At 38.5% G+C, this 24,845-nt stretch overlaps 1 protein-coding gene across 1 annotated transcript in view; it reads left to right on the plus strand.

The window, feature by feature from the left end:
• LOC124802651 (caseinolytic peptidase B protein homolog) overlaps positions 1-16,520 on the plus strand; it is a 91,393-nt gene extending 74,873 nt beyond the window's left edge. The window contains exons 7-10 of the mRNA XM_047263556.1: positions 7,903-8,064; positions 8,669-8,825; positions 8,987-9,180; positions 16,033-16,520. Coding sequence (XP_047119512.1) covers positions 7,903-8,064; positions 8,669-8,825; positions 8,987-9,180; positions 16,033-16,341 — 822 coding nt within the window. The 3' untranslated portion in view covers positions 16,342-16,520. The remainder of the gene's footprint in view (positions 1-7,902; positions 8,065-8,668; positions 8,826-8,986; positions 9,181-16,032) is intronic.
• Positions 16,521-24,845: the final 8,325 nt, after the last annotated feature.

Genomic DNA, 24,845 nt, shown 5'->3' on the forward strand with positions numbered 1-24,845 from the left:
TTATGAAAGCTTGTATTTTATGTTTCGCTGTAAAGATATTCATGTTCTTCCCTGGGGAAACATATTTAGCTTGTATTTTTCAAATATATCTAACAGCATAAGTTGAGTGTCCAATTTGCTTTGCAGAAGATAGAGCTGTTTCACGGTTTGTACACATATCAGCCATGACACTTCTCTATGCAGGAAAAGTGTGCTGAAACTCAATTCCATTTTACTGCATAAATTTGTAAAGAGATAACTCAATTGTGTGACTTTTAATCAGACTGGTGGCTTATATTTTATAATACAAATTCAGATCTGCAGAAATTTCCTTAGCCACTATACTTTCATGACGATGAATCATACAATGGTTAAGATTAGTGGGACCATTGTTTGCAGATTTAACCTCAACATGAAATCCAGCTATTCTTCGTATTATTGATGCTGCTCAATTGGTACATACTCCAATGATTTTATTCCATTCCAGGCACGTTTCACGTGAGAACTCATTCACTTTTCGAGAAACCTAATCAGCTTTAACATATCCTATTAATACACGACAAAAAGAAAATCAAAGTTGCTCACACTGGTCATTGTTAGTTTCCAAAATATTTCTGTCATTTGACAGCCACTTTTTTGTTTGCGTGCAAATTTTTGGCCCAGAATAATTCATTAATTCATTTTTTGTAACTAACGGTGACACACGATCTTTGCCTACAGTATACGATTGCTTTGCCTCTTGTGGTTCTTATAGCCTAAAGTGTGTGATTCAGCAGACTTTTTAAATTTTCCATTATTTCAATAGTCATTCAAAAAACTTAACAGATTTATTGGAAGAGCAACCATGTTGTGAAAGTTAATGTCATTTCTGTTGTGCAGATTTCAAGATTCCGCTCACTAGGCATTCATCACAAATGCGGATTTGTCTTCAGTATCTGCAGAAATAAAAGTAAATCCAAGTTACACCTATATTTCACAATATTTTCACATTTTTGTGTGCAAAAGAACAATGTCCATGGTTTTAAACATTCCCTTTCCATTGACATAGTCAAAAATTACACTCATGTTCAGAAGAAAACAGAACACCTTGAATGACTAGCGATAGAACAGTCATATTCACAGGACATGTACATTAGTATGTTCCACAGAAATGATTAGCATTTGTCACCTTGGTTCAGCATGTGTCCTATTGCCTAGTAGGCGCAGTATCCATTATGGGCTCTTGACACCTTGTTCTGTGCATGATGTCATCGATGTGTGAAGGTATGAATGGCATCCTGTGGTATAGCAATCCATGCTGCATTCACGTGGTTCCAAAGTTCATCTGTGGTGGTTGGCTTTGGGTCACAGTGCTGCACCCATCATTTCACCATACCCCACACATTTTCAATTGGTGACAAGTCTGATGATCAGGCAGGCCAGGGCAAAAGACTGGCATCCTGTGACACCAAGAAGGCACATGTTTGTGCATCAGCATGTGATTGTACATTGCCCTGCTGAAAAATGGCATCTGGAGTGTTGTGCAGAAAGGGTATGGCTACGGTACCCAGGACATCATTCATGTAGGTTGCACTGGTCGCAGTGCACCAGATGCATACCAACTGTGATTTGTGGTTGTACCTAATAACATCCCACACCATAAGGCCTTGAGTTGGTGCTGCAAGTCTTGTACCGATGCTATCAGTGTGATGCCACTCACCCTGTCTGTGACAAACCAAACTGTGGCCATCATTTTCAAACAAGCAGAACCTGGATTCAGCCGAAAACACTATCTAATGCTATTCCTAGTCCCAGTGACACTGTTTCATCCACTATTGTTGTCTAGCACATTTCTGCAGATTTGTCAAAGGTAGGCAGAGAAGTGGACAATGTGCACATAACCCATGCCATAATTAATGGCGATGATCGGTCCCTTGTAATAGTGTATGATGTGTTAAACTGTTCCATTGTTGCACCAGAGCTGAAGAGAAGGCAGATCTGTCCTGCAGTGCCATTCAGATGAGGTGTCGATGTCACTCGGGGTGGTCTGGGTGTTGTACCCTAACCCATGTTATCGTGTTCTCTGGCCTTCCAAGAATGATACTGCTCATACCCATTGCACATCCCACATGGGCAGAAATTTCCCGGATGGATGCATCACATTCTTTCATGCCAACAATGCGCCCTCTTTCAGACTCACTGATTTGATGTTATGGTTCGCTCATATAGCTGCGAGGTATCCTGCACATCTGCTCAAGTCACACTGTTTGGTTTATAGTGACAACAAGAGCCACAGGCACATATTACCAGTAGGTGCTGTTGCACCATGACATCGATGAACTTGAACCCGCTGGCCAACATGTTCCAGATGTTAATAATTTCTGCAGAATATACTAATGTACGAGGGCTATCCACAAAGTACATTACGTTTTGGAATTAAAAATAAATAAAGTATTGGAAATTTTTTTAATTATATACAGATGAAAGCCACATTTAAATACTACTTTTCTACATAGTTGCCATTTAAATTAAGGCACTTATCGTAGCGATGGACGAGCTTGAAAATTCCTTTGTCGTAAAATTCGGCTGCCTGCACCTTCAACCACGTGGTTACCTCTTTTTGAAGCTGTGCGTTGTCATCAAAACGCTGCATAGCCAACCACTTCTTCATTGCTGGGAATAAGTGGAAGTCGCTCGGTGCCAGGTCGAGACTGTACGGCGGATGAGGAAACAACTCCCACGTAAAAGATTCAAGAACTTCACGAGTGGCATTTGCCGTGTGGGCCCGAGCGTTGTCGTGAATCAGCAAGATCTTTGAGGCCAACTTTCCCCTGCGCTTGTTTTGTATTGCTCTTCTGAGGTTGTGCAGAGTCTGGCAATACCTTTGAGAGTTTATTGTAGTGCCTCTTTCCAGGAAATCCACAAAAATCGTATTTCTACCGGGTTACTGATTAACCACGTGGTTGAAGGTGCAGGCGGCCGAATTTTACGACGAAGGAATTTCCAAGCTCGTCCATCGCTACGATAAGTGCCTTAATTTAAATGGCAACTATGTAGAAAAGTAGTATTTAACTGTGGCTTTCATCTCTATATAATATATAAAAATTTTCCAATACTTTATTTATTTTCAATTCCAAAACGTAATGTACTTTGTGGGTAGCCCTTCTACATGTCCTGTTAGTATGGACATCCTGTCTCTAGTTGGTCTAGGTGTTCTAATTTTCCTGAGTGTGAATATATTAATATTCTAATGTCAAACTAAACCTAAACTGCAGTTGCATTATATGTGATTAAAACTGATAGAAGAACACCATGCACTGTTGATAAGAAACGGATATTAAACACTTGTAGTTCTAAGTCAAAAGAAATACTTATCCTTTTTTTACATTATCAGCAGGTCCAAAATCTCGGGTCAAGTTATCAAGGCATTAATTTTATCTATCCCTCAAGACCTGGAAGGCTAGAAGGCATTAGATACATTTCAATAGAGCAGCCTAATGAACAAAATAAGAGCATATGGAAAAATGAGACAGCTGTGTGATTGGGTTGAATAGTTACTAACAAACAGAACACAGCATCTCATTCTCAATGGAGAGATGTCTTCAGACATAAACATAACTTTGGGGTACCCCAAAGAAATCTTTTAAGATCATTACTTACAAATAAATCTTGTTGTTGTTGTTGTGGTCTTCAGTCCTGAGACTGGTTTGATGCAGCTCTCCATGCTACTCTATCCCGTGCAAGCTTTTTCATCTCCCAGCACCTACTGCAACCTACATCCTTCTGAATCTGCTTGGTGTATTCATCTCTTGGTCTCCCTCTACGATTTTTACCCTCCACGCTGCCCTCCAATACTAAATTGGTGATCCCTTGATGCCTCAGAACATGTCCTACCAACCGATCCCTTCTTCTGGTCAAGTTGTGCCACAAACTTCTCTTCTCCCCAATCCTATTCAATACTTCCTCATTAGTTATGTGATCTACCCATCTAATCTTCAGCATTCTTCTATAGCACCACATTTCGAAAGCTTCTATTCTCTTCTTGTCCAAACTATTTATCGTCCATGTTTCACTTCCATACATGGCTACACTCCATACGAATACTTTCAGAAATGACTTCCTGACACTTAAATCAATACTGGATGTTAACAAATTTCTCTTCTTCAGGAACGCTTTCCTTGCCATTGCCAGCCTACATTTTATATCCTCTCTACTTCGACCATCATCAGTTATTTTGCTCCCCAAATAGCAAAACTCCTTTACTACTTTAAGTGCCTCATTTCCTAATCTAATTCCCTCAGCATCACCCGACTTAATTAGACTACATTCCATTATCCTTGTTTTGCTTTTGTTGACGTTCATCTTATATCCTCCTTTCAAGACACTGTCCATTCCATTCAACTGCTCTTCCAAGTCCTTTGCTGTCTCTGACAGAATTACAATGTCATCGGCGAACCTCAAAGTTTTTATTTCTTCTCCATGAATTTTAATACCTACTCCGAATTTTTCTTTTGTTTCCTTTACTGCTTGCTCAATATACAGATTGAACAACATCGGGGAGAGGCTACAACCCTGTCTTACTCCCTTCCCAACCACTGCTTCCCTTTCATGTCCCTCGACTCTTATAACTGCCATCTGGTTTCTGTACAAATTGTAAATAGCCTTTCGCTCCCTGTATTTTACCCCTGCCACCTTTAGAATTTGAAAGAGAGTATTCCAGTCAACATTGTCAAAAGCTTTCTCTAAGTCTACAAATGCTAGAAACGTAGGTTTGCCTTTCCTTAATCTTTCTTCTAAGATAAGTCGTAAGGTCAGTATTGCCTCACGTGTTCCAGTGTTTCTACAGAATCCAAACTGATCTTCCCCGAGGTCCGCTTCTACTAGTTTTTCCATTCGTCTGTAGACAATTCGTGTTAGTATTTTGCAGCTGTGACTTATTAAGCTGATAGTTCGGTAATTTTCACATCTGTCAACACCTGCTTTCTTTGGGATTGGAATTATTATATTCTTCTTGAAGTCTGAGGGTATTTCGCCTGTTTCATACATCTTGCTCACCAGATGGTAGAGTTTTGTCAGGACTGGCTCTCCCACGGCCGTCAGTAGTTCCAATGGAATATTGTCTACTCCGGGGGCCTTGTTTCGACTCAGGTCTTTCAGTGCTCTGTCAAACTCTTCACGCAGTATCGTATCTCCCATTTCATCTTCATCTACATCCTCTTCCATTTCCATAATATTGTCCTCAAGTACATCGCCCTTGTATAGACCCTCTATATACTCCTTCCACCTCTCTGCTTTCCCTTCTTTGCTTAGAACTGGGTTTCCATCCGAGCTCTTGATATTCATACAAGTCGTTCTCTTATCTCCAAAGGTCTCTTTAATTTTCCTGTAGGCAGTATCTATCTTACCCCTAGTGAGACAAGCCTCTACATCCTTACATTTGTCCTCTAGCCATCCCTGCTTAGCCATTTTGCACTTCCTGTCGATCTCATTTTTGAGACGTTTGTATTCCTTTTTGCCTGTTTCACTTACTGCATTTTTATATTTTCTCCTTTCATCAATTAAATTCAATATTTCTTCTGTTACCCAAGGATTTCTACTAGCCCTCGTCTTTTTACCTACTTGATCCTCTGCTGCCTTCACTACTTCATCCCTCAACGCTACCCATTCTTCTTCTACTGTATTTATTTCCCCCATTCCTGTCAATTGCTCCCTTATGCTCTCCCTGAATCTCTGTACAACCTCTGGTTCTTTTAGTTTATCCAGGTCCCATCTCCTTCAATTCCCACCTTTTTGCAGTTTCTTCAGTTTTAATCTACAGGTCATAACCAATAGATTGTGGTCAGAGTCCACATCTGCCCCTGGAAATGTCTTACAATTTAAAACCTGGTTCCTAAATCTCTGTCTTACCATTATATAATCTATCTGATACCTTTTAGTATCTCCAGGGTTCTTCCATGTATACAACCTTCTTTCATGATTCTTAAACCAAGTGTTAGCTATGATTATGTTGTGCTCTGTGCAAAATTCTACAAGGCGGCTTCCTCTTTCATTTCTGTCCCCCAGTCCATATTCACCTACTATGTTTCCTTCTCTCCCTTTTCCTACACTCGAATTCCAGTCATCCATGACTATTAAATTTTCGTCTCCCTTCACAATCTGAATAATTTCTTTTATTTCATCATACATTTCTTCAATTTCTTCGTCATCTGCAGAGCTAGTTGGCATATAAGCTTGTACTACTGTAGTAGGTGTGGGCTTCGTATCTATCTTGGCCACAATAATGCGTTCACTATGCTGTTTGTAGTAGCTTACCCGCATTCCTATTTTCCTATTCATTATTAAACCTACTCCTGCATTACCCCTATTTGATTTTGTGTTTATAACCCTGTAGTCACCTGACCAGAAGTCTTGTTCCTCCTGCCACCGAACTTCACTAATTCCCACTATATCTAACTTCAACCTATCCATTTCCCTTTTTAAATTTTCTAACCTACCTGCCCGATTAAGGGATCTGACATTCCACGCTCCGATCCGTAGAACGCCAGTTTTCTTTCTCCTGATAACGACATCCTCTTGAGTAGTCCCCGCCCGGAGATCCGAATGGGGGACTATTTTACCTCCGGAATATTTTACCCAAGAGGACGCCATCATCATGTAATCATACAGTAAAGCTGCATGCCCTCGGGAAAAATTACGGCTGTAGTTTCCCCTTGCTTTCAGCCGTTCGCAGTACCAGCACAGCAAGGCCGTTTTGGTTATTGTTACAAGGCCAGATCAGTCAATCATCCAGACTGTTGCCCTTGCAACTACTGAAAAGGCTGCTGCCCCTCTTCAGGAACCACACGTTTGTCTGGCCTCTCAACAGATACCCCTCCGTTGTGGTTGCACCTACGGTACGGCTATCTGTATCGCTGAGGCATGCAAGCCTCCCCACCAACGGCAAGGTCCATGGTTCATGGGGGGATTATTGTATACTCGAAGATTAAAAATGTTGTACAAGTGAAGGCTGAATGTGATGAACAGCCTGCAAAATGGAGAGGGCAGAGGGGAAAATGGAGTCTATCAAATGTGGGTATGGAACTGGAGTAACAAGCATATTATCTAATGAGGATAAAAATATTAACTGGCTGTTGCTACTTTAGTAAGAGTGGATAATGAAAATGTGTTGGGTCATAAATGATGAGGTCACAATTCTTTGAAGAGTATTTATTAATAGCCAGATTTTGAGTAGTGTTAGTTTTTTGTCTTTAGTTTCAACTAAGGTGAAGTCTTTATCGTTCAGTCTCGAATTCCTTTCATGCTTAGCCAGTGTAATAGATATATCCCTTTCTAATTGATATACATGTAATTTGTTACACAGATTGCAGGAAATCCTATAAATTCCACTCTGTTCTAAAGTTGGAATCCTGTATTTACTGCTGAAAAGAATGTAGGCAGCAGTATTCTTACTATAAAAAGCTGGAGTATATTTCCAGAAGATATACTTTGTGCCATTACTTACTTTTAGAACACTTTTACCTTATACATTCCTATACTTTTTTTCTTCGAGTATAAAGTAATATAACATTTATTTGTTCAGAGTGTCTTTGGGAATCATGTTATGCTTGTGTTTTCCATCAATATATAGTTGTAAAATGTCACAAATCTTTGAAAAACAAACTCTGTACAGCTGTGAACACTTACTGATGTTGTGTGGATTTTCTAACAATGATTATCTTACAGTGGGAAGCCAAAGCCTGTTCATAATGAACCGTTAAATAAATATTATTGTGGAAGATAAATACGGCATATTCAAGTTTTTTAATGCTTCTCATGTCCCTCCAAGTACTGACAAAATATTCCATAAATGTTAGCAATCTTGAATGTTTTATAAAGTCTGTGCTACTATATCTGCCGAACAAAGAGCTGACATGATGTTTAGTGATACTATACTTTCATTTCTAGGTTGCAAAGCTAATTGGTGCTCCACCAGGTTATATTGGTCATGATGATGGAGGTCAGCTTACAAAAAGACTTAAACAGTGTCCAAATGCTGTTGTCCTTTTTGATGAAGTAGATAAAGCTCATCCCGATGTCCTCACTGTTCTTCTGCAGTTGTTTGATGAGGTATGTAAAGAACATGTGATAATCTTGTTAGTGTGTTATGTTTTGGAAATAACCAAACAAATTTTAAAAAAGGAAAAAACCAGTACCATCACAAGTGCAAATAAGGTAAGTAAAGGGAGGGTGCAAAGAAGTAGTTGTATGTCATGAATTAAGCAAACAATTAATCAATTAATTACTCTTATATATATTTATATGACAACATTGTGAAACTCACCACATGGAGGAGGCAGTGAGCAGCAGGAAGTCACATTGAAAAAAGGCTGCTGAACATTATGGTGGAATCTCGATTTTACATTCTCACTGTAAAGGTGACTCGTTGAGTTGCAGATAGATACAAGGAAAAGACTGGTTGGAGCCGCCAGTGGTGGCGACCGAGTGTGCGTGAGGTGTGCTTGCTTGTGTGAATGTGTGTATGTTATCTTTGCTAAGGAAGGCTTTGGCCAATAGCTGCATGTGTAACAGTCTTTTCATTGTGCCTGTCTGCAACTCACTGAGTCATCTTTATGGTGAGGAGCAATCTATCCTTTTCCTTGTTATATAAAGTTTGCTTATAATTTACTTTACATAAAATGCTAACTTTAATACAGTGAAACTGTTTCTGCAGGGTAGATTGACAGATGGGAAAGGAAAAACAATTGAATGTAAAAATGCAGTATTTGTGATGACATCAAATCTTGCCAGTGATGAAATAGCACAACATGCACTGCAGCTGCGCAGGGAAGCAGAGGATGTTATGCATCAGAGACTGGAGGGAAAACTTGGTAAGTTCCTAACAGCTCTGTAAGGTAAAGAAAGCCATAGGTGTATGACATGACAAACTTATCTCATTTGTAAGGTTTTATGTTATAGAATCTCACTGATTGGATCGATTTCTTCTGTGCATTGCTGAAAATTGGAAAATGATTGCTTTCTTCTGTTATAGATGAGAAGGAAGTTCAGGAAACAATAACGATTTCCCGTGGTTTTAAGGAAAATGTTGTGCAACCAATTTTAAAAAGACATTTTCGGAGAGATGAATTCCTTGGTCGTATCAATGAAATAGTCTATTTTCTACCATTTTCTCGGACAGAACTGCTGAAATTAGTTTCTAAGGAGCTCTCCATCTGGGCAAAACGGGTAAGCACAAACTACACAATATGTAGCATTTATAACATTGCTGTGGAAGAATGTCACATATGTGAAGCAGATAATGATGATCTTCTCAGTTTTTCACAGAAACCCTGATAAAATTTAAATTATGTTTCAATGACGTAACTATGCCTACTTTTTGAACAGATCTTTGTTAGTGTTAATTGACTATCCATTTTAAGAAAGTAAAGGGTCAAATGATCAGCATGTCAAGGTACTTGACCGGTCTTGCCTGGTTTGTTCAGCGAAACAGGTTTTGATTTGGAGGGTTGGTCATTACCACCAGTTTCCACAGTAACAGTAAATATGACAGTTATCGCTGTCACATTGAGAAGTGAATAATCATGTGTTGCATGGAATGGGAATCTTGGCTAAACTGATTGGATTCCAAGGATAATAAAAAGATCTGTAACTTTCATTATAAGTATCAAAAATATTTCTAGTTGAGACCGTTCCATCTTGAAAGATCTCAGATTTGTCCATCCACATTTTCTGTGGTCTTCCTCTACTATGTTTTCCTGTTGTTTTGTAACTACACATTACCTGTGGGTATATGTTTCCACCAATTCTTCCCAGTAGGATTATACATGTGCTTCAGTTTCTTCCAGTATACTCTTTGACAACTAGTCTGAGACTTATATCTTCATTTCAAATGCTATTAGCACTTTTAGTTCATCAAATCAATACCTTATCTATGCTGACTAGATTCTTCTCTTTTGTTTCCACTCCATAAAGGTTTGTTGGGGCAATAATTGTTCCATAAAATTTTATCACTTATTCAGTAGTGGCTTTGCCCTATAAGCTACTGTGGTTTGTGTCATATAATTTATAAAATTATTTAATTTAGGAGTCAATATCACTGGAAATGTCTGAACTTAAAAACTCGCAGTGGTCTGCATTATTATTCACAATTATCAAGACACACCCACATTTTGATTTAGTTTGATTAAATGTATTTGTTTTCACGTAATACAAGATAAAAAAACTTGTGGGTCATCTCAGTAATATTTGTTAATGCCCAATATTTGAATAATATTGAATACCAACAGTGAGTTAATGTGAAAACATCAAGAAAACTGTAAATGTTTTTCATTAGAAAAAGATGAAAATGAATATTCCAAGTGGTCATGTTGCAGCAGCTCACCAGTCACTCAGTATCACCTGTCAGTGTTTTTATAAAAGCCTAGTGGTTGTCTCATGAATAATTTGTAAATTATAAACTGCTAACAATGCTTTTTCAACAAAATGAACAAAAACTAAATTATTGGTTATTGCTGCTGTACATTACAAACATATCAAGCAGTCAGTAATACTTCATTATTCAGTTTGTAGGACGTGAAGGCACTATGGAGCACAAAATACTTGGCATATACAAGAGTTATACATTAAAAACAGGCAGGTATTTGAAAAACTTTAATACAAAACAATGGCAAATGTGTTTTAACTTTTCAGTATTGATTTTCACCTTCCTTGACGAAAAGATGCAGCTGTTGTTACTTTGATCTTCCAGTTACAGAATATTATCTTTCATTAGGTGGTGAATGTTTATTACTCTGGGACTGTGATGAGTGTACACCATGCAACAGCAACAAAAAAGTTATCAAATAACTGTTTGCCAATTTCTCAATGCTGCCATGGCTCTTTGGCAGTGAGAGTTGTCACCATCATGTGCCCTTCATCTGGATACTCTTTTTCGTAGTTGTAAGTGTTCACCCCCCTTTTGCCTTAATGGGAGTCAGCAGTACTGTAATGCTACAACCACATGCTTCCTCTTTTGAAAACTGGTTTTCCCTAAAGGTATCTCGAATCAGGCAGAAGTCTAAAAATAAACCATGGATTACACAAGGAATGAAGATATCATGTGGGACAAAAAGGAGACTGTATCTACCACCTAGCTCTGATCTTAGCATAGTAAAGCAAGACAAAGTATACTTCAAATATTGAAGCAAGTAATTCAGAAATCTAAGCAGCTTTATTATGAAAAAAAGATAATTACATCAGGCAACAAAATAAAAACTACATGAGATATAGTGAAGAGAGAGACAGGTGGGGCAAAAAAAGAAGAGGAACAGATAGCTCTAAAAATAAATGAGACATTGGCAACAAGTGCATGAAGTGTTGCAAACCTGCTAAACAAATACTTTGTTTTTGTTACTTACGGTTTGGGGTTATCAGATTCGGTCAACAGTGCAATGAAGTATCTGAGACCAGTCTTTACAAATAACTTCAATAAATTGAAAATAACTTACATCTCTCAAAGAAGTAGCATCCATCATAAAATCCTTAAAATCAAAGTATTCTATGGGTTATGATAACATATCAACAAAATTAATCAAACAGTGCTCATGTGAGTTGAGTTCTATCTTAAGTTTTGCATAATCAATCTTGTACCAGTGGAACATTTCCAGTCTGGCTAAAATATGTTGAAGTTACACCTCTTTACAAGAAGGGGGGTAAAGAGATAGCATCAAACTATCAAACAATTTCACTTTCGCTGGCTTTTTTCAAAAATACTCGAAAAAGTTACGTTCAAGCAGTTTCCTTACGCATCTGACTGCAAATAATATATTGTCCAACTCACGATTTGGGTTTCTTAAGGGTTCTGATATAGAGACATCACATTTACACGTATAGTGAGAATGTACTTAATTCATTAGATAACAAATTAAGGACTACTGGCATTATCTGTGACCTGTCAAAAGCCTTTGACTATGTGAATCACAGCATTCTCTATTAGAATATTCTGGTGTCGCCAGCAGTGCTGCGAAATTATTTGAGTCTTCTGTAACTAACAGGAAACAAAGGGTATTGTTGCAAAACAACTGTGCAGTAAGCAGTCAGTCTTCATCTGAGTGGGAATTAATTACACATGGTGTTCCTCAAGGTTCCACATGGGGCCATTGTTTTTTCTTGTGTACTTTTATGATCTCTCATCTGTTACATTACCAGATGGTAAGTTTGTTTTGTTTGCAGATGATATGAACATTGCAATAAGTAACAAGATGAGTCCAGATTTAGAAATGGCTGCTAAGCAAATTTTCACTGACATTGATAAATGTTTTAAAGCTAATTCAGTGTCATTAAACTTTGAAACGATCCACTGTATGCAGTTCAAAACCTGTAAGAGATTTCCTTCCAGCATGTGTATAACATATGAAGACATGCGGATCGAAGAGGTTGATAGTGTTAAATTTCAGGGATTACAACTCTACAATAAATTCAGTTGGGAAGGGCATACTACAGAACTGCTAGAGTGCCTAAACAAGCCTGTATTTGCAGTGAGAATGATGTCAGACGTAGGAGATAGCAAAAAAAAAAAAAAAAAAAAAAAAAAAAAAAAAAAAAAAAAAAAAAAAAAAAAAAAAAAAACACTTTCATACTTTGCTTACTTTCATTCTATTATATCATATGGTATCATGTTCTGGAGTAGCTCGTCAAACTAAGCAAAAGTTTTTAGCATGCAAAAGTATGTAATAAGACTCATTTGTGGTGTAAATTCCAGATCATCATGTAGAAACCTGTTCAAGGAACTTTGTATTCTAACCACTGCCTCTAAGTATATTTATTCCTTAATGAAATTTGTTCCAAGGAATATATCTCTTTGTCTGACCAATAGCTCAATACATGGTATAGATACCAGGAATAACAATCTACATAAATACTTAAAATCAATTACCTTGTTCCAAAAAGGGATCCAATATTCATGAACACACATTTTCAATAAATTGCCAGCAACCATTAAAAACTTGGTTTCAGATAAAGCACTGTTTAAAAAGGGTTTCAAGGGCTTTATGATAGGCAGCTCCTTCTACTCTGTAGATGAACATCTTAACAGGGACTGTTAGACCAGCTTCAATAAAAATGTCTGTTACATTTCAGTTTTGACAGCACTTGGCCACAATAGTCAAGATTTGGTATTTTGTGTATGATAAATTTATTAAAAGTGTGTTATTATGTTTCATTCTGAAAGCTTTTTAATTCTGTAAATACTATTAGTGGTTTCAGTTTGCTGTAATGTATTCGTGTATTTTGAAAATCTCCTGAGAAACGATCAGGGTAGTGAGTATTATAATCAAATGTTTTACGTATTTTGTGTTATACTTCATGACTTGTTCCTCATCCATGAGAATCGTCTCATTTTTGGGTCTGTGGAATGTAAACTGAATCTAATGTAATCTAACATACTCACAACATGTTCAAATGGTACTTTAATATGAGCACTTTCCTCTGACGGAATCATGCAGATTTCTGTGTTCTCTTTGTTGTTGTTCTGGGGCATGATTACACGACTGCGATCTTGGTAAGTATGATGGTGTGGGCTCTTTCCCCTCCTTGTACAAGTAATTCAGGGCTCTCTTTTTCCACCTTAAAAGTCTTTGTGCCAACAACAGCATTCAGTCAAATTGTAGACTCAAGATAAACTCTACAAATATCTTAATTTGTTTCTGAAGCACTTCTCCTCAAGTGGATAATTTACTTGATTTTTTAATGTTTTTCTCATGCTTCTGGACTGTAAACTTTGTAATTTATTTATTTATTTTAATTTGACACTTTCTCAATCAAAGATGATACATGTTCAGAGGACTGCAATTTGTTTGGGGCAAAGTGTGCAGAGAGAATTTCATAAATGCAATTTTGTCAAATAAACACATGGTTGGAGACTGTGGCTATTATATGAAATAAATTGTTGATGGTGTACAGCAACTAGCCACAAATTGACTTTAGGGTACTTTATTTAGAAAGTATCATTATAGTTTTTGAACTGTTCACAGTTCATCATCAGACAGTTTTTCATGCTTTCAACAAAACAAATGATAGAATGGTTTCCTGTGAGTTGTCCTTGAATAAACAATTATATCATTTGTTTTGATGAAAGCATGAAAAAAGCTGATGATGAATTGTGAAAAATTCGAAACTGGTAATGGTACTTTTTGAATAAAGTAATCTAAATCCCATTTGTGGCTGGTTGCTGTACAGCATCAACAAGTTGATTTCATAAATAGTTTTCCAGTGACAGAGATGCAGAATGTAGTTCAGTACATATGTGTGGGAATTAGACAACTGAAAAACGTTGCAAGAAATGCGGCAGTAGCAGATGTTAACTAAAAAATTCCATTATCACCTTTTTAATATGTTGTTTAAACATAAATAATAATTGTCACCCATTTGCATTTAGTGGGAATTCTACTGATAAGCCAAGGTATTAGCACCATCCCTCCTGTATGAAGTGAGCTTTTGTGATGGTTGTCCTATTCATTTGTCACCATCATTAATACATGCTGAATGTGAGTTGATTACAGTGAAATCAGTGATAGATAATATGGCATAAGGATGCTAATACTTCGCATAACCTTACTGTTAGAAGCTGGCTTGTTATGTAAATTGGTAGTGGATGGTAAGTATATGCTGAAGAAACTTCAAATATTTGAGAATGTACTGTTCCTCATTATTTTTCAATGGGGCCAATTTGAATCCAGTAACTTTCGTACCATAATGATTGGTTGCTGAAAAAAATGCAAACTTGTTCTTCAGTTAGATGAATTGTTCTTCCTGCTAAATTCACCAGTTGTGGTATCTAGGTACACCTCCATCCAGAAAAATGCAATCTTGTCATGTGGATTATGAAACATATGCAGGCCAGTTCTTGTATATTGTTTTGTATAAAATTTGAAATTTATTAAATGAATTTCATGTTAAATGTGAAGGCCATTTGATGTTGTTGTGACCATGGCTTTTGAAATTACAAGATATGAGAACAATTTGCGTTCTCCACAACCTTCTGAAATTCAGCTAATTCTGAAAATCTGAGTGCATAAGCAGGGCCTCTTAAATAACAATGAGGAAGCTTCATTTAATTTTCTTTACAGCATTGTTGATTGCCAACATGCATTCACGTATGCTACTTTTATGTGCTAAATACGTTAGAATCCTCAATAATATTAATCATATTATGCTTCCACAAAATGTTGGCTGAGCTTATTACAAGGAGTGTCAGCCTGGTACAAATAACCAGACCTAATCTCTGATATGTCCATGCCTTCGCAGATAGGAAGACAGACCATTGCTCATTAGTATAAAAAAAAAAAAAAAAAAAAAAAAATTGCTCATCAATGCCTTGTTAATGATTGCAGAGTGCAGCATATTAAAATATATTATAATAAAATTACTTTTCCTGCATTGGAATTTATAAAATAAACGAGATTTGACACAGTGGTGGCAGTTTTTGTTAAGGAAGCCTTGCCTCAGCTCTCTGGGATCTTGATTGTTTTGGAAATAATGATGAAGGCTAACTACTAAATCTGTCTTGTTGATTAGGAACTAGACTGTTGTGTCCACTTTTGCCAGTTAATTGAAGATAATTCCTTGGATCACCACTAGAGACAACACCAGGGTATCCAGACAATGTTTATTACTTTAGAGAAAGGCTTAAACAAAGTATCAGAATTACTATTGACCACTTCATAGCTTATAATGCTCCTCATTGAACATGACATTCTTATTCATAACACTTATCCCTGTCACTGATCTGGATTTTCATTACACTGGTTTAAGAAGTTTCCTAGACACAAAGTCAAAAAATGGGTACTATGAAAAGTACCTGATATGAAGTGGTGTGTAGGCCACAGTTTGCAAACCACATTGTAATGTAAACGAACTATGTAATGTGAATTTGTAGAGTCTACATTTTAGTAAATTAGAGCTGTTTCAATGAAAAAGTGAACAAACGTGATGCTAATGAGTGGTGGTAATATTACGGCTGGCGAATGTTTGTTGTTAGACAGTAAATATACTTATTGTTTTTAACAGCAAATAAACACAATAGTCTTATAATTGTTTCAGGCTAAGGATAAGCATGCAATAAAGTTGACATGGGATCGTGAGGTGGAATCTCTGCTTGCTGATGGATATGATGTGCACTATGGTGCACGGTCTATAAAGTATGAAGTTGAACGTCGTGTGGTCAACCAGCTGGCAGCAGCCCATGAAAAAGGTTACATTGGACGTGGTTTTGAAGTCCATCTAGTTGCACTGTGGCCTGATACCGCTGAGAGTGGGGTTATACGATTACGTGTAAAGGCACCTGGAGCTCGTACCTATGCAGACGTAGTAAACAACCCTGGTTCTGGTCTAGGAGAGTTTTGGAAATGAAGATTTGGTTTTGTGATTATACTTTTGAAATAATTACTCTGGCGTATATTAATTTTTACATAAAACACTGATTTAGTTATAAAACCTCTCGAACTATGTCCGGTACTTTAAATGAAAGTCATTGTTGTAAACAGTATTAGTTTGTTAAATTAAAAGATTTATGCTTGTGACAAAAGTAATTGCTGGCTATTTCATCTGTATATGTAACCTGTCCTGCAATATAACCCCACCACATATTTCCTATCTTAACAGCAGGTTTTACTTGTAGTAATCCCAAGACCACTGCAGAAGTGTGCATTGTGGATATGAAGATAACTTAATAATTGGAAAATTTTGAAAAAGTATGTCAACAAATATGGGAAATGTGAGAGGCAAAGTGATAACCTATAAAAACACATTGTTGAAAACATTGCACAATCTAGCTGTGGGGATAACCCTGTTGTTCTTATGAAATAAACACTGTAATAGGCCTGTAAGCCTATTAAGTGAAGAAAATATGTGGACATTCCCTGTCATCAATCAGAAATTCACAATGATTTTGTAATGCACACACCATATAGTAGCTTGTGGAAAATAGATTTAGGCATTTTCATCATCATCATAGTTGTAATCTTGACTGGAATTTGTGAAATTATAATCATCCACACATTAACATCCAATGACATAATTGTATGAGGCAACATGAAATGCTGAAGTAATTAATTACTCTAACATGTGGATTTAGAATAATAATATGCAGCATTCACATCTTTTAGGTGCCTCTTCAAGGAGTTAGGCATTCTTTTTACACTTGCACAATACAGTGTGACAGTTAAGAGGCTGTGTATACTGTTTTACATATTAGCTGGATATTTTTCAAAGAGCTCTTGGCAGAGTGGGGGAGTGATTGTGTACATGGAAAACAGTATTCCATTTGAATATTAACATATCAAAATGTTTCACTGAACAGTTCGCTGAATGTTGGGCAGGAGCAGTTGAATTTAGAGAAATTAAAATTTTAATTGTCTGTTGGCCCAATGTGGCCTGAGCTCCCAGTTTGTGCACATCGACAGTGCAGAAAGATACGTATATAGCTTCTTTTGTGTGTTTACTTCGTAGATTCTTACTTAAATTGCGTGTCAGTTTCGTATAGGAGGTGTAATTTCAAGTTTTAGTTACTGTAATCTTAAATTCAGGCAGATTGTAGCGCAGTCATTAGGCATTTGTACAGGTTAGTTCATACATTCTTTGCGTGTTTCCCTTGCGTTATCTATGCACGGACTCGTGTTTCAGTAACTGTTGTTCAACATCAATTAGAATGGACAGGGACTGTGATTGCTGTGTTCGGATGAGGGCTGAGTTGGCATCCCTTCGCTCACAGCTGCAGGCGGCGCTGACTTCGGTCGCGCAGCTTGAGGCTGTTGCCAATGGGCACCACTGTGGGGAGCCGGACTTGGGTATCACGGGGATGTCGACTTCGTCCTGTCTGTCCCCAGATCGGTCTGCCTCTATGGTTGCCCCGGTTGCTGCCCGCAGTGGGTTGTGGTTGTGGTTGATTGGGAGGTCATTCGAAGGCATGGCACGCAGCGAAAGACGTCCCCGGACGCTGATCAGAAAGCCTCCCCGGTGCGTCTGACAAACAGGTTTCAGTCACTGTCTCTGGCTGAGCCAGATGCAGCTGCCTGCCCTGTTTCAGAGGATGATTCTCAGCCTTCAAGGTCCGGGCAATTGCAGAGGGTGGGCTTATTGGTAGTTGGGAGCTCCAATGTTAGGCGCATAATGGGGCCCCTTAGGGATATGGAGGCTAAGGAGGGGAAGAAATCCAGTGTGCACTCTCTGTGCATTCTGTGTGGAGTCATTCCTGATGTGGAAAGGGTTCTTCCGGATGCCACGAAGAGCACAGGGTGCAGCCAGCTGCAGGTGGTGGCACATGTCGGCACTAATGACGTGTGTCGCTTTGGATCTGAGGAAATTCTCTCTGGATTCCAGTGGCTATCTGATTTGGTGAAGGCTGCCGGTTTTGCTTACGAGATGAAGGCAGAGCTCACCATCTGCAGCATTGTTGACAGAACCAACTGCGGACCTTTGGTGCAGAGCCGGGTGGAGGGTCTGAATCAGAGGCTCAGATGGTTTTGCGACCGTGTTGGCTGCAGATTCCTTGACTTGCACCATAGGGTGGTGGGGTTTCGGGTTCCGCTGAATAGGTCAGGAGTTCACTACACTCAGCTGGCGGCTACATGGGTAGCAGAGGCTGGGTGGCATGGACTGGGCAGTTTTTTAGGTTAGAAGGCCTCAGAAAAGTATGGGGTGGGCTGCAATCTCAAAGGGTGGATGACAAATACAGGACGTGCTTGGATCAAGGAACAGTCGGAATTGTAGTTGTAAATTGTTGTAGTTGTGCTGGGAAAGTCCCTGAGCTTCAAGCACTAATAGAAAGCACAGAAGCTGAAATCGTTATATGTACAGAAAGCTGGCTAAAGCCTGAAATAAGTTCTGCAGAAACTTTTACAAAGTCTCAGACGGTGTTCAGGAAAGATAGATTAGGCAGAATTGGTGGTGGAGTGTTTGTGTCTGTCAGTAGTGGTTTGAAGTCGAAGTTGATACTCCGTGCGAATTGGTATGGGTGGAGGTTATACTTAACAGCCGAACTAAGTTAATAATTCGCTCCTTCTACCGACCCCCAGACTCCGGTGATATAGTTGCTGAACAGTTCAGAGAAAATTTGAGTCTAATACCAAATAAATACCCCACTCATACGGTTATAGTTGGTGGGGACTTCAACCTTCCCTCGATATGTTGGCAAAAATACTTGTTCAAAACCAGTGGTAGGCAGAAAACATCTTCCGAGATTGTCCTAAATGCTTTCTCCGAAAATTATTTCGAGCAGTTAGTCCACGAACCCATGCGAATTGTAAATGGTTGCGAAAACATGCTTGACCTCTTAGCCACAAACAATCCAGAGCTAATAGAGAGCATCATGACTGATACAGGGATTAGTGATTACAAGGTCGTCGTAGCTAGGCTCAATACTGTTTCTTCCAAATCCACCAGAAACAAACGCAAAATAATTTTATTTAAAAAAGCGGATAAAGTGTCACTAGAAGCCTTCCTAAGAGACAATCTCCATTCCTTCCGAACTGACTATGCAAATGTAGACGAGATGTGGCTCAAATTCAACGATATAGTAGCAACAGCAATTGAGAGATTCATACCTCATAAATTGGTAAGAGATGGAACTGATCCCCCATGGTACACAAAACAGGTCCGAACACTGTTGCAGAGGCAACGGAAAAAGCATGCGAAGTTCAGAAGAACGTGAAATCCCAAAGATTGGCTAAAATTTACAGACGCGCGAAATTTGGCACAGACTTCAATGTGAGATGCCTTTAATAGGTTCCACAACGAAACATTGTCTCAAAATTTGGTAGACAATCCGAAGAAATACACAAGCGGCAAGACGCAGTCAATACCTTCGCTGCGCAGTGCCAATGGTACTGTTACCAATGACTGCCGCTAAAGCGGAGTTATTGAATGCAGTTTTTCCAAAATTCCTTCACCAGGGAAGACGAATGGAATATTCCAGAATTTGAAACACGAACAGCTGCTAGCATGAGTTTCTTAGAAGTAGATACCTTAGGGGTTGCGAAGCAACTCAAATCGCTTGATACGGGCAAGTCTTCAGGTCCAGATTGTATATCGATTAGGTTCCTTTCAGATTGCGCTGATACAATAGCTCCCTACTTAGCAATCATATACAACCGCTCGCTCACCGATAGATCTGTACCTACAGATTGGAAAATTGCGCAGGTCGCACCAGTGTTTAAGAAGGGTAGTAGGAGTAATCCATCTAACTACAGACCTATATGATTGACGTTGGTTTGCAGTAGGGTTTTGGAGCATATACTGTATTCAAACATTATGAATCACCTCGAAGGGAATGATCTATTGATACGTAATCAGCATGGTTTCAGAAAACATTGTTCTTGTGCAACGCAGCAAGCTCTTTATTCGCAGGAAGTAATGGCCGCTATCGACAGGGGATCTCAAGTTGATTCCGTATTTCTAGATTTCCGGAAAGCTTTTGACACCGTTCCTCACAAGCGACTTCTAATCAAGCTGCGGGCCTATGGGGTATCATCTCAGTTGTGCGACTGGATTCGTGATTTCCTGTCAGGAAGGTCACAGTAAAACTGAAGTGATATCAGGTGTTCCCCAGGGAAGTGTCCTGGGACCTCTGCTGTTCCTGATCTATATAAATGACCTGGGTGACAATCTGAGCAGTTCTCTTAGGTTGTTTGCAGATGATGCTGTAATTTACCGTCTAGTAAGGTCATCTGAAGACCAGTATCAGTTGCAAAGCGATTTAGAAAAGATTGGTGTATGGTGTGGCAGGTGGCAGTTGACGCCAAATAACGAAAAGTGTGAGGTGATCCACATGAGTTCCAAAAGAAATCCGTTGGAATTCGATTACTCGATAAATAGTACAATTCACAAGGCTGTAAATTCAACTAAGTACCTGGGTGTTAAAATTACGAACAACTTCAGTTGGAAAGACCACATAGATCATATTGTGGGGAAGGCGAGCCAAAGGTTGTGTTTCATTGGCAGGACACTTAGAAGATGCAACAAGTCCACTAAGAGACAGCTTACACTACACTCGTTCGTCCTCTGTTAGAATATTGCTGCGCGGTGTGCGATTCTTACCAGGTGGGATTGACGGAGGACATCGAAAGAGTGCAAAAAAGGGCAGCTCGTTTTGTATTATCACATAATAGGGGAGAGAGTGTGGCAGATATGATATGCGAGTTGGGATGGAAGTCATTAAAGAAAAGACGTTTTTCGTCGCGGCGAGATCTATTTACGAAATTTCAGTCACCAACATTCTCTTCCGAACTCGAAAATATTTTGTTGAGCCCAACTTACATAGGTAGAAATGATCATCAAAATAAAATAAGAGAAATCAGAGCTCGAACAGAAAGGTTTAGGTGTTCATTTTTCCCACGCGCTGTTCGGGAGTGGAATGGTAGAGAGATAGTATGATTGTGGTTCGATGAACCCTCTGCCAAGCACTTAAATGTGAATTGCAGAGTAATCATGTAGATGTAGATTCCTATTATTTTTTAGTTCACTCCTTAAAGTTTCAAAAATTAGCTGTGTGTCTTGACTAAAATATTAATCTTATAAGTAATTGTGCAAAGAAAAGAATGTTGGAAGATCATCTAAATTCACATCATCAAATGCAGACCAGAGTACGGGGCAACAGTAACACAACTACAGCCAACATTTTTGTTCGTTCATTACTGGAGATGTATTCCATTAGTAAAAGGGTAAATAGCCTTTCAGATCATGATGCACAAATTTTAACACTAACAGGCATTTGAAATCGAGCCCCCCCCCCCCCTCGCCCGCGTACACACACACACACACACACACACACACACACACACACACACACACACACACACACACACACACTGTCTCTCTCTCTCTCTCTCTCTCTCTCTCTCTCTCTCTCTCTCTCTTTCTCTGCAAATATAATTTCAAAATATTTTGAAATGTTTATTCTGTGGTAACAGAGGATTTATTAAACCTCATGAAAGAACAAGAGTGGCAGGATGTTTACAGCACTGATAACGTAGAGGACAAATATAATGCTTTCCTCACCAAGTTTCTCATGCTCTTTGAAATTTTCTTTCCATTAGTATGTTTAAAACTGCATACTGACATTAATAGGTGGTCGGGATTGGCGATTAATGGGGTAAGGATATCATGTAGAACAAAGTGGGTATTGTATCAAAATGTTAGAAATATTCACAATCAAGTTGCAGTAGCCCGTTACAAATGTAATGTGAGGTGCTTAAAAATATTATTAGGAAGTCACTTGCTCAGTTGTAAAGGACATATCTTGGGCAACAGCACAACATCAAGGATATAAAATCAGCACATACTTAAAATGTTTGTGTTACTAATAAATCATTAGAGGTGGATTAAATAAAAACTTAGTTTCTACAGGAAATCATATAACACTCTTCAAAATTGACTTTACAAGACTGCTATGTGAAATACAAGACTGCTTTTTGAAATACTCCTTTTTGATACAGACAAGAGGAGATTGAATCAATAATTAAACTGCTGAGAACTCTCATGAATATGATGGGCCACCTCGCAGGATACTAAAACACTGTTCTGCATATTTCAGCCTAATACTTAGCCACATTTGAAATTTTTTGCTTTTGGAATGGTCAGTTTCCTGAACAATTAAAGTACTTAATAGCAAAACGGCATTATGCAAAAAAAAGAAGAAGAAGAAGAAGAAGAAGAAGTGGATGAACAGACAATTTTAGACCTGTTTCTATGCCATTGGTGCTTGCAAAAGTTATTGAAAAAGGCTGTATGTGGAAATTGTTCATTTCAGTTCATGTGATTTCCTGTCAAACATAGGTGGTTTTGGATTTGATTTAACAACTGGAAATGCTATATTCTCTTTCCTTTTTAAGAACACTGGATGGATAAAACAAATTTGTGAACATGAAGCATCATCATTGATTTAAATAATGCATTTGATTGTATTTTCATTTGTTTATGATATGCATCTTTATATTTTGGGGTAACCCTTCCCATTAATGAAGAACATTTTTTGCTCAGAAATGAACAGTTTGAGCAATATATGGCGTAAGTTCACAAACCTCAAGTCAATCCCTGTTCGTGAGTCCGGGAATTCTGACTCTGACCTTATATTTCTATATATTGTTTTTAATGTCACTTGTTATTAGCAATATGATTTTGTTGTTGTGGTATTCTGTCTGAAGACTGGTTTGATGCAGATCTCCATGCTACCCTTTCATCCCTCCATACTAAATTGGTGATACCTTGATGTTTCAGAATGTGTCCTGTCAAGTGATCCCTTCTTTTAGCCAAGTTGTGCTACAAATTTCTCTTCTCCTCAATCCTATTCAGTACCTCCTCATTAGTTATGCGATATACCCACCTAATCGTCAGCATTCTCTGTAGCGCCAGATTTAAAAAGCTTCTATTCTCTTCTTGTCTGAACTGCTTATCATCTCTGTTTCACTTACATACGTGACTACATTCCAGACTAATACCTTCATAAAAGACTTCCTGACACTTAAATTTATGTTCTATGTTAACAAATTGCTCTTCTTCAGAGAAGCGCTTTTCTTGCCATTACCAGTCTACATTTTATATTGTGTGTCCTTCAACCATCATCAGTTATTTTGCTGAAAACTCATCTACTACTTTAAATGTCTCATTTCCTAATCTAATTCCCTCAGTATTACCTGATTTAATTCAACTGCATTCCATTATCCTTCTTTTGCTTTTGTTGATATTCATCTTATATCCTCCTTTCAAGACATTGTCCATTCTGTTCAATTGCTCTTCCAGGTCCTTTGGTGTCTCTGACATAATTACAGTCATTGGCAGACCTTGAAAATTTTGTTTCTTCTCCCTGAACTTTTATTCCTACTCAAAATCTTTCTTTGGTTTCCTTTACTTCTTGCTCAGTGTACAGTCTGAATAACATCTGGGGTAGGCTACGACCTTGTCTCACTCCCTTCTCAGGTACACTTCCCTTTCATACCCCTCGACTCATAACTTCCGTCTGTTGCCTGTACAAGTTGTAAATAGGCATTCATTTCCTGCATTTCATCTCTGTGACCTCCAAAATTTTAAAAAGAGTATTCCAGTAAGCATTTTCTAAGAGAAGTTGTAGGATCAATATTGCTTCTCATGTTTCTACATTTCTTTCAGGACCCAGCTGACCTTCACTGATGACAGCTTCTACTAGTTTTCCATTCTTCTGTAAGGAACTCGTGTTAGTATTTTACAACCAACACTTACTAAATTGATAGTTTGGCAATATTCACATCTGTCAGCTCCTACTTACTTTGGAATTGGAATTATAATATTCTCCTTGAAGTCTGAGGGTATTTCACGTGTATCATACATCTAGCACACCAGATGGAAGAGTTGTGTTATGGCTGATTCTCCCAATGCAATCAGTAGCTCTGAGCTGCTACCTTTACAAATTGCCATTGGTCCCTCTGTCAGGTGTTTAGATGTGTGGGAGTTGTGAACCATCACCTTCTGAAGGGGGCCCCCAGTTGGAAGGAGCATGCCATCAGAGACATGCTGGCATTCATGGGGGATTTTCCTGCAATAAGCCAGTCATCTTCACAATTAACGTCTATGAAATGTAAATGGAATGAGGCTAACGATTCAAAGAGCCTTCCAGTGGCACAACGGTTCCTCATGGTTTCACATACTGAGGATGGTCAGACCTTCACAACAGCAGATCCGTTTATTATTCAGAAAGGTGTCGATGCAATTGCCAGCCCTGTGAAATCCTCTCATTTACAGAATGCCACTTTGCTTTTGGAGACTACTTCCGATTCTTAGACACAACTACTGCTTGCCGCTTTGTTTCTCCATTGGATATCCTGTTCGTATCAAGGCCTATACAACTCTTCCTGTGGTGTTATTTACAGCAGGCTGCTCGACGCTCT

This window comes from Schistocerca piceifrons, chromosome 6 (assembly GCF_021461385.2).
Source record: "Schistocerca piceifrons isolate TAMUIC-IGC-003096 chromosome 6, iqSchPice1.1, whole genome shotgun sequence".
NCBI classification, from domain to species: Eukaryota; Metazoa; Arthropoda; class Insecta; order Orthoptera; family Acrididae; genus Schistocerca; species Schistocerca piceifrons.